This window comes from Nestor notabilis, unplaced genomic scaffold (assembly GCF_000696875.1).
Source record: "Nestor notabilis isolate BGI_N333 unplaced genomic scaffold, ASM69687v1 scaffold2479, whole genome shotgun sequence".
Lineage (NCBI taxonomy): Eukaryota > Metazoa > Chordata > Aves > Psittaciformes > Psittacidae > Nestor > Nestor notabilis.
In genome coordinates, this window is record NW_009942145.1 from 2,732 (window position 1) to 13,823 (window position 11,092).

The 11,092-nt window shown below is 39.7% G+C and overlaps 1 protein-coding gene across 1 annotated transcript; it reads left to right on the forward strand.

Annotated features, from left to right (window-relative positions):
* Positions 1–3,052: 3,052 nt before the first annotated feature.
* On the forward strand, positions 3,053–8,206 carry MYLIP (myosin regulatory light chain interacting protein; the record flags this gene model as incomplete). Its single annotated transcript, XM_010021241.1, has 5 exons — positions 3,053–3,238; positions 4,005–4,202; positions 4,538–4,702; positions 6,051–6,471; positions 6,839–8,206. Coding segments are annotated over 5 exons (1,060 nt in total), but the record flags the coding sequence as incomplete, so codon positions are not given.
* Positions 8,207–11,092: the final 2,886 nt, after the last annotated feature.

Here is an 11,092-nt window from a genome sequence, read left to right on the forward strand (position 1 = left end):
TCTGCAATATGGCCACTTTTCCTATAGACAATCTGTTGGGTCCTTTAGATATTGTAGAATCAGATAAGGAACTGCCTCACAGCTGCTAATGCTTTAGTTGTGGGTTTGGGGTTTTTTTTGTTTGGTTTTTTTTTTTTAAGGAAACTGCTTTTATACTCAGATTATTACTGGTGTCATGTTTTGAACATTGAAGGAGGGTGACTTTGCAATGGATATTGTTGTAACTTTGGAGAAGTGCAATCTTAAGCTGTATGTGGGCTAATTAGAATGTGCTCATCAGAATCACAGATGTAGAAAATGTTTGCAGCCCTCACTGTGTTTCCATTTCTAGATGCTTTTCCTTCCTCAAGCACATTTAAAAACTCAATGGAAAAACAGGAAAAAAAACCAAAACAAACCCTGTCAGTGAATTTCCTACCTGAGCTTTGATTCAGGCCAGCTGCTGTAGCAGATCAGTATAAAATAATTCACTTGTCATTCAAAAACTCATTTCACTGGCAGGCCCTATGTTAATTAGTTTCTGACCTGTTATGGGTGCAGTTTAGGCAAGGCTTGGGACCAAACCAATGGGGTTTTTAGGTACAGACCAAAGATTTTGAAAAGGACTTTTAAATACGGGTGGGTTTTTCTGTTCTCTCTCATTTAACACTATGGTAAGTTCTTTTGTTAAGCCAGGATATGAACCTGTGTAGCTTTCGTTACTTTGCAATAAGTGTCCCTTATATGTGCCATACCTTTGTCCCCGTTATCAGAAAAAAGCAAAGTAGCTTAGTCTGAGAGATAAGCCAGTTGTGGGAAGTTACTGCACATTAGCTGATGTGATGCTGGTTTACATTGTGCCTTAAACTCGTTTGGCTACCTATGCTGTTAGTGGCTTTTTAGTAATGGGATGTGAGAAACCATGCCTCTGCTATAGTTGTTTCTGTAATTAATGAAACTGTATTTGCAAGAGCAGTCTCTTTGCTTTTCACCTCCCCTCTTGATGTCAATAAGGCCTTCCCAGCAAGAGGGGAAGACTGACTTTTCCCTGTGTAGTCAGTGCTGTTGTATGTGTAAAATAAACTGAATATAGAAGCATTTAGGTGTGGTAGTTGTAAACAGCTAATCAGAATAAAAGCAAGAGGTATTTCTTTGAAATACTGTATGTGTAATTAGTACATAGTTATAATGACTGGAAAAACCTGTTCTGGTATTAACAGAGGATCAAAAGTGTATGAAAAACCATCTTATGAATCATTGATTGGAACTGGTGAAATACCTACTATTTGAATTTTTTTTGGTCAGAGTGTTTTAGTAAGTTACCAAATACTATGTCTGGATTTATGGACTGAGTCTCAAAAGGAGTGTGTACAACCAGTGCATTAAAAAAAAAATGGCAGCTATACCTCTCTGTGGCCCAAGCCAAGAGAGCTATGAATTAGCAGGGTAGGAGAAGGGGATTGGAGCAGAGGTTTGGGACTTGCTCAAAAAAAATCCTAAACAAGGAATAACTTGCTAACAGTGGAGACAACTGTACTGTCTGAAGTTCTGGTCCTCTTGCCACCTAAACTTGTATCCTGCACAGACGGAGCTTATTTGCTTCCCCCAGATACCCGCTAGAACTGCTTAAGTGTGTAGATTGATGTGTAGACATCAGAGTGATGCAATTAAGCACTTGTATCACAGTTGCAGTGAAGCTCTAGCATGCCTCGAACTACTTGTAAAGGGAGGTGTTGGAGGTGTGACTTATTACAGGAAGTGGATTGTAGGGCAGGATAATTTAATACACTTTTCCTGATGCAAAAGTTCTGGATAGAGGGCATTTTGGGGGCAGTATTTTCTTAGCTGCAGCATTTACCCCGGTAGAGCTAAGAATGAACACAAATTTTGCAGCTTACAGTGCTGAAAAAGTAGCCCCATCTGCCCTGGTTTACAATGGAACTGTAGAGTGCTACTACAGGATATACCTAAGATATTATCCAAAATTGCTGTTTGAAGATGCAAGTGATTAGTTTTCCTTCCATGATAAGTGATTCAATATAGCTTAAGTAGATTACACTTAATTTTAGAAAAGTAAAATGTAAGTGTCCCATTACTGTGGAAGTTAAGATGTATCCCAGTGGGTATAGGGCTTCATTTGTTGAAAAAAGATAATGTAACCACTTCTGCATCTGGTTTCCTTAACCATGGTAAGTCTTAAGCACAAATGCTAAGGAATTTATATTGTATTCTCTGAGGAGAGATGAGGGTGAGTTTATAGAAGTTAAGGTAGACTACAGGGGAAATCAGCAAGCTGCTGTTAATGTTGGTGGAAATGTTGCTTTGTCTGGTTAACTGACCTAAGATCAGCTTTGTGAATTTCCCAGCTAGTTGTTAAACTTGCCTTGATCCCAGGTGTAAAGCTTGGACTGACAAATATGCTCACACAGAAGATTTTTTTTAAAAAAATTTGATGCCACAATGCCTTCTCAGGTGTTTTGGGTTACCCTGTTAATCATGTCACTGGAAAAAACACCATCTTCCCTTTGATGATGGTGGCAGAGGAACTTTTCCACTGTGTAGAAAAAGTATGGCTTCTCTTGTTGCATGGTGGAAGTGTGTATGCTGGTTTGGGCTGCTCTGTCCAAACTTGCTTTTGCGAAATGCACAGTAATTTGTAAACAGCAGCCAAGGAAATGTAAATGTAGGAAACTAATCCAAATACATTTCATTGATATTTTTCTTGCTAAGTTGAAATTACTAAGTGGCTTTAGGAGTTAAAGCAGGTCTTATCCTTAAGAACATGCCATTAAAATGCTCATTTCTTTAAATAGTGCTTTTAGATACAGTCTTTAGTTGTAGCCTCATCTTGAAGTGTAAGTGAATAAGATGATGGAAGTCCTTTTTGTTTTTGTTTTTGTTTGGGTTTTTTTTTTTTTTTTTTCCATTTCCCCTTCTGCCGGACTTTCTCTATTTGGTATATTCATTGAAAATTCTTGACTACCAAACTAATGATATGAAACATAGCTGAGATGTTATTTGATACATATCTTGATTACAATAATCTTTTAACACGTTTCTTATTCCATTTCAGGCATATGTTTTTCCTGCATATAAAAGAAGATCTTCTTGCTGGTAATCTTCAGTGTTCTTCAGAGCATGCAATTGAACTTAGTGCATTGTTGGCACAGATGAAGTTTGGAGATTATAACCAGAACACTGCCAAGTACAATTATGAAGAGTTGTGTGCAAAAGAGCTTACCACTACCATTTTGGAGAGGTAAAAAGAGCACAATGATATACCCTCCTTTTTGGAGATCAAAGGCATAAGATTTTGTTATGCCCTTAATTGCTGATGCTATAGTTTATCTTGTGGTGTGAAAAAAAAAAAAAAAGCAAACTTAGATAGCTTTGGAGATCAAAATACAACCTGTATGTGTCACTAATATTCTGATTTCAGTTAATTTTTAAGCTCAAATGAGTTAGGCCTTTTTTTGTGGAAAGCAAAAACTATTGAACCTCTAGTAGTCTGTGAAGTAGAGGTATCTAAGTATTTGGAGCAGGGTAATTGAATTTCTTAGACCTACACTTGTGAAAGAGTAGCAAGAATTTATCTGGCTTAGGACCCTTACGCTGAGAAGTAAACAGAATTCCCAAAACACCTTCATAGTTCAATTTCTGAATATTGTTGAGAAACTTTCTCACAGTTTTCTGTAGGCTTTTTTTTTTCCTTTAGTTATGAACTTCATGGTTGTTCAGGTAAATATGTTGGGGCAGATTGTTAGTTGTAAAGCCTTGATTACATTGTAGCTTTTTAATTTCTGAGCAAATGCACAGTATTGTCCTCTGAACAGTCTCAGGATGTTTTGGCCATTCTCAAGTTTTTCCAGTTCATGATTACTGGAAAGCTATAGTCAGGTAAGGCACGTCAGGAGTGTTTAATAATATGTTGTCATTAAAAAAACCCAAACATGTTAAAACAAGCTGCTGACAGTAACAGCACATACTTGGGTTAATACACCTATCCTTAATCTTTTTATCAACAGCATTATTGCAAAGCACAAAGAGCTGGAAGGTCTAAGTCAAGCTTCTGCTGAATACCAGGTTCTGCAGATTGTTACAACTCTGGAGAACTATGGGGTAGAGTGGCACGCAGTGAGAGACAGTGAAGGGCAAAAGCTACTTATTGGTGTTGGACCTGAAGGCATATCCATCTGTAAAGATGACTTCAGTCCTATCAACAGGTACGTGTTTTGTGGAGCCATTTTCATCTTCCATTTTTCAGAGTACTGAGCATGCCTTTAGTTCTTACATGAACTTAAAAAATTGCACTATGCATTACTAAAGGGAGCTATTGGAACGTAGGGTCTGAGGACGCTACCTGCTTATAATCAAGGTGACAACTGGCCTTAATACTCTTGTTTTTTGTAAGTATTTTTGAGGCAGCATCTTCAACATCACAGAAAACAGTTGGAGATCATTGTAATTTCTGATAAAAGTGCACCATAGCAGCTTATGAAAAATGCCCTCATCCTTAAAAGCTAAATAACCTTTCTATTTTTTTTATATTCATTTATAGGATTGCTTATCCTGTTGTTCAAATGGCAACTCAGTCTGGGAAGAATGTATATCTGACTGTTACCAAGGAGTCTGGTAATAGCGTAGTTCTCTTGTTTAAGATGATCAGTACAAGGGCAGCAAGTGGACTTTATAGAGCAATTACAGAGACACATGCATTTTACAGGTCAGTATTGCCACTAGTCAGCTGCTGCTGTTCTGCTCCACAGTATTTGAATTAAGCAGCCAGCAGTCCGTACTTCAAAACTTCTCTGCAAAATTTCATTGTCTCTGTAGCCTCTAGTTTTCTCTTAAGTCCAGAAGCTGAACAGGTTTTTGCTGTTTTCTATTTTGTGGGGTGGGAGTACAAGACAAGTAAGCAAAATGTCTCAATCTACCACTATGAGTAACAGCACTTCAGAATATAAACTTACCATGTTCTTTGAATCTTCATAAAGAATACATACTTTCTTTTTCTATGAGAAGTAGAGCAGAGGAAAGTACATACACTAGGCAAAGACCAGCCCATCTTCTCTAATTATACCATTTTAATACAGTTACAGCAGTTAACACCAAGTAGTTGCCTTTCTAGCCACTGCAGCTAATGAGCAGCTAACTACTACTTATTTGGAGCTCAATGTTAAGCATGTCCTCTGCTCTGTAATTATATGCCCTTGCGCAGTTTTGCACATGATACTTTTTTCCCAGACAATTAAAGCATTGTATAACCTCTTAGACAGTCTTAACTTTTTGATCATTGTCTCTGTTTGTAACTTCTGCTGTCCTTCACAGTTTCTGATTTTTTCATGTAAGCAGAATTTTAGTAGGGTAATAACATTTGGTCATAAGCTTAGATCTTGGACCTTAGGCCCTGTGAGACTGTAATCCTTGTGTTCTCTTTGTGCTTTCTTTCCTACATTGTCTAGAGAAGTGATGTGCCTTAACAGGCTTCTGCAGATGTAACTGTATCACTAAGTGACAAGCAGGGTATGGGTAGCTGAAATACTTGGTGGCAAATACAAATGCTTTAATTTAATTCTCTACAGTGCATTCACACTGGTTCCCCTCAGATGATACAATACTAGTATAGAAAGTACTGAGTAGAAATTTGGTTCAAGGCGTTGCTTGACTCTATGCTAAAAAAATTTTTGAGAGCCTGTCTAAAGAAAGAGGTGTTATGCCAAAGACTATTAATTGGCATTCTTTAATGCAGTGTTTGGAAGTTACCATGTAAAGAGGTGTTGCCAAGCTGAACTGTGGATTAAGCAAGTGTTGGCTGTTTATGTTAGCATAATGCCCAAATCCCTTCCATAGGCTGACTCCATTTTATCAGACTTTTCACATTTTTGAAGATGTAAAATAACTGTTACTTTGCAAAGTAGAGTTGTCATGCAAACAACATTTAAGAGCTTAAATATTGCCTCAGACTGCTCTATTTGCTTTAATTTCAGTGCTGGTACTTCACTTTGGGAACAAATTATTGCAAGGTTAGGTTTACACTAACCAAGTTTGTGTTTGTCCTATTGTTTTTATAGGTGTGACACTGTCACCAGTGCGGTCATGATGCAATACAGTCGAGACTTAAAGGGTCACTTAGCATCCCTATTCCTGAATGAAAACATTAATCTTGGTAAAAAATATGTCTTTGACATTAAAAGAACATCAAAAGAAGTTTATGATCATGCAAGGCGAGCTCTTTATAATGCTGGCATTGTGGATCTTGTTTCAAGAAGTGACCAGACCCCACCAAGTTCCCCTCTTAAGTCTTCTGAAAGTAGCATGAACTGTGATAATTGTGAGGGTCTCAGCTGCCAGCAAACAAAAGCTCTGCAAGAGAAGCTGCGGAAGCTAAAGGAGTCCATGCTTTGTATGGTGTGTTGTGAAGAAGAAATAAATTCAACCTTTTGTCCCTGTGGCCACACGGTATGCTGCAAGACCTGTGCTGCCCAATTGCAGGTAATTGCAATGCCATTAATGTATGAGTTACCAAATAGTTGGAAGTTTTGGTTTTCTTTATACTTAACAGTCAACAGATTAATATCTATAATATGCTTACATTACTACAATTTTGAAAATAAGCTTCTCTAGAATATCAAACTAATTCCTGAGCACGTTCTGCTAAGATAATGCATTCAAAAGATGTTAGCTGTGCCAACTTAACTTGAGGTGAGAGTAAGAGTTAGCTGCATGTTTCTCATGCTACTCTTTTAAATATGGAGATTATGGAGAAGTGTTCTGTTACTGTGTGCATGGTGGGAGCTCTCAAGTGTAGAGATTCTCAAAATATGAAGTAAACTAATTTCCTAATGTTTTTCCTTTTCAGTCATGTCCTGTTTGCAGATCTCGTGTAGAGCATGTCCAGCATGTGTACTTGCCAACCCACACCAGTCTGCTCAATCTGACTGTGATATGATCTACGTATACACTTTAAACCCATCCTGTACTCTTTAAACTGCACTAATATGAAATGCAACCATTGATTGTGAAAAAGGCAATCACTCTGGCACCTATCCACAATCAAAAGCAAAAATACTGCATTTTTTTAAACATAAATATTCTTTGTTCAGCATGTCCAAAATGGTTTGGGACATCTTGTGAGAGGAGAAGTGTAACTGCTTCATGTAACTTAAGAGGAGAATGATGCGTAGGCTTGTAGCACAGTGATGTTGCCACAAAGCTAGGTAAAGGTAACCCTGGAGAAGTGTGGTGTACATGTAGTGATATACCCAGCAAGAGCAATGCAGGCTTTTGTTTTACGCTCTCTAAATCCTTTTTAGTACAGTTGCTCCATTTATTTTAGTAGTAAGACTAGCTTTTACAATTGCGAGTTTAGTATGGCTCATAGTTTCTGCTTTCAGTAAACTGCTTGGAAGAGAACTTTTTTAAGAATGGTTCTTAAGGTTATAAGACTTCATCAAGTAGCTGTTTAACTCAGAATGCCATTAAATAAAATTCTGAGGGAATAGCTTTGGAAGGGTGGGACAAGTTTGCTAATCTTGAGGTATTAAGGGTAGTCTCCTGGCTGGCAGTGTCCTGTGGGAGCTCTGTTATGGGACTTCATTTACAGCTCTCCATGGGCAAGGTACTCCCAGGTTCTCACATCCAACTTGGCTGGTGGTCTTGGGAGCTGCAGTCAGCTGCCCCTTAAGTTGGCTTTGGTTTTGGAGAACGATTTTAAACTGTTAAGCATGTACCATTAATTCCTAAAATAAGGGTTGTGTATAATTTTAAATGCTTTCTTCAGTTAACAGCTTTATTGGCTAGGTCATTTCCTGCTAAAATGTTTTTAAATTCCACCCCCCCCTACTTGGGCATTTTGGCCTCTGGTTTCCTAGTGTGTTCTCCAGGGTGCAGAGGGAACTAGAAACCGTGTTTGGGTGCAATACTGGCTTAATCAAAGCTAGAAAAGTACACTGTCACTTTACTGAAATTTTCTGACTATACTTTTCATATTGCCTTAATGTAGCAGTAATGTGTGTTTATGCATCTGTTTCTTTGCACAGACATTTTGTCAGAATATTAAAACTCTACTTTTTTATGACACATTAGCATATAAACCTTACTCTAAAAGGGTATTTATTTTTTCACTTTGTAAAGAAAATTTTTTTTCCTCATAAAGCAAGAGCTTTGTCCTATATTGTAGGCAGCTTCTGTCTTTTTATATTCAGATTAATAAAGGACTTTAAAAAAAATCTACTTTGTGTTAGTGGTAAGACTTTTATCTTGTTCTGAAATTCATCTTGAGGCATTACTGAGTTGAAAATAGTGTGAAATATTTTCATATTTATGGTCTTGAACGTTGTGTTGTGCTTTAAGAGGCAATGGAGTTTCCTTAGGTGCATCTCTTCAGAGAAAGCCCATAACCAGCTGTTGTGCTGGTGTACAACAGTGCTAAATCAAACCTCCCTCACTTCCTGAGACTTTGTTCTGTGCTAAGAAAATTACGTTAGTAATTCTAATCCATCATCCTAGGGCAGCTGGCTGAAATGGGTTGTAAATTAACACAACTAGATGTTAATACAGGCATCTGATTTAAAGCATTCAAGGAGACCAAGTTGTTAAAATAGGCAAGCATTAACTCTGGGTCCTTGTAATTAAATTGGCTGTAATTTGACATCCCTAATAAAAATAACTCCAGGAGTTAGAACTCTAATCAAGGTGGGGTTTGACAGGTTATATGGCATCAGCAGAATTCAGGCAAAACTGTGACTTCTGTGAGCATAATCTGCCTAGTTTTAAAGAGCTGTGAAGGGGATTAGGCGGAAGTGGGAAGGTGCAGGTCCAGACAGGAGCCTGGTGAGCGTGGGTTGTGGCAGAGACTGCTGGGAGCCCACTCCTGTACCAACAGAGGAGAGCAGGGAGCACAAGCAGAGGGTTCCAGTGAAGGTGTGATGCTGGTGCATTGGTACACTCCATAGCCAGTGCAGCTTTAACAAAATGCTGTTGCCCATTCCAAGCACTGAGCACCAGGTAACCTCTTCCAAACACTGCAAGCCACTCAAAGCCTCACTTGGTTTATATGTAAGATCAGATGGGATGCAAAACAATGTAATAATAGCTTTGATTTGTTCACAGACAGCTTCCTTCAGAAGCATTGTCTGAAATGTTAAACGCTAGAAAAGTTTTGCTTAGCCATCCAAAACTGCTGTGGTATGTGTTGCTCAGTGTCTGCAGTTCCAGCAAGTGTTCCTTACAAGAAGTACTGTGCAGTCCATGTGAGCTGCCAAGTGCTGTGAAGAGTAAAAGAAACAACAGGAAATCTTGAACTCCACATGCCACGTAGCCATACTGCAGGAAAGGTCAGGTCTTGCTTGCCAAGGCATTCCTCTTTCTCGTTAGAGGCTTTGAATGTTGTAATGGATGGAAGTGGGGAAAAAACAAAACCCTGAAATGAAAAAAGAACAACAATAGGATGTGGGAACAACTGGAGTGTGTGTACTTTACGCTTCTTCCTCAAGAGTGGGAGAATTTACTACAAAGCTTGCTTTGATCACCTCTCACAACTTATGTTAGTGTGTCTGCACACTGGGTGCTTGTAATGAAGTGAGCTCCTGTACTGGGGCTTGCTACCCAAAGCTAGTTAAACTTTGCAAGAAAACTGAAGAAAATTCCATTCCACTTTATGTTCAAAGTTGCACCACAGCTGCTGTAATCCCATTGGATGTGTACAATGTCATTTTAGAAGGCTGTAGGCTCACGTTTTTGCCACAAGTACCTAAATGGAGAAAAACTTGCCTTGAGAGGCAGCATGACTTTGCTGGGTAAACCACTGTTATGATTAAGTGTTATTCACAAACAACACAGGGATTTAGCAATAGCTACACCCATGCTGCTTACTCCACCAGTATCTGCCTAGCTTTCATCCTCCTTCCAGGCAACAGGATCCTCTCTTTACTGAGAGCTCAACCTGTGAGGGACTACACAGGCTGCCTTTGTGGTTAAAATGCTAAAGAACTGTCGAATGAAGGCTTCTGTATTCTTAGATCATTTTTATTTCTTCCCAAGTGCCTCAAAAGCATGTACATGGCAGCATTCATGTATTTCAAGTTTTATTTCCTTATTAAATCAGCACTGTTGTGTTCCTCAGGGAATGCCCTTGGGAGAAAATTCTCATCTGCCAGACTACACTATTTCACTTCACAGCAGCACTCTGGCATGTTGATCAAAGACAGAGGAGAATTACAGCTTAGATTTCCTGTATACAGTTTTAAACAACAAACTTTCCACACAGCGTTAAAATTACAAATAAATCTTAGCTTCAGTAATGCCTGGTCAAATACCTTCTTGAATTCCTTTCCTGTTTTCACTGAGAGCAGGCTGTAGTGCCAGGTAAGTGCTTCATTCACCTTTGTGTCCATGGGCTCAGCCAGCAGGAGCCTCTTAAAACAGAAAGTAGCAACTGGCAAATGGGTTTAGAAGTAAGAAGTATCAGTGAACTCGTGGAAGGGGAAAAAACACAACTGGAGCAGACTGCCAGAAGAGGAGGAGGACTTTGCACAGCAGGGCCTGAGTGCACCTTTGGCTGAGGAAGCCTGGGCAGGGAGTTCCTGGGATGGGGCTCAGGGTGCAGGAGCTGCCTGGCTGGGGGTGCTGCCGGCCCTTAGCAAGAGGGGCTGAGTGAAGAGTGGCCTGGGAGAGGCAGGATAGGGCTGGGCAGGAGGTGAGGCATGCAAGGGCAGACAAGCTGCTGTGGGGCCAGTAACTCCCTGGGGAAATTCCCACTGAAGCACGCTAGAGGCAGGCTGCAGCCAAACCTCTCATCCTGCACGCTGCTTGTAATATCACACGACTTCAAGGTGTCAGCTGAAGCCCCTTTGTTCATCACTATCTTCAACAGTACCAGGTGGTAAAAGCTGGTAGCTAGTTTCTGGGTCTTCTACTTTTCTGCTCTCAGAGCCCCAGCTGCAGAAATCACTGGCAGATGCAGTAGTGGGAAAATACAAACTGACAACTCAGCAGGAAAGAGTGGGTGGTGGGATCCAGTAGAGTGAACGGGGCTGATGCTTCCCTGTGCTCAGGGGTGGTGAGCAGGGTTCACTGTGCCCTCCTGTTCAAGCTAGGATGGGGACTGGTGGGG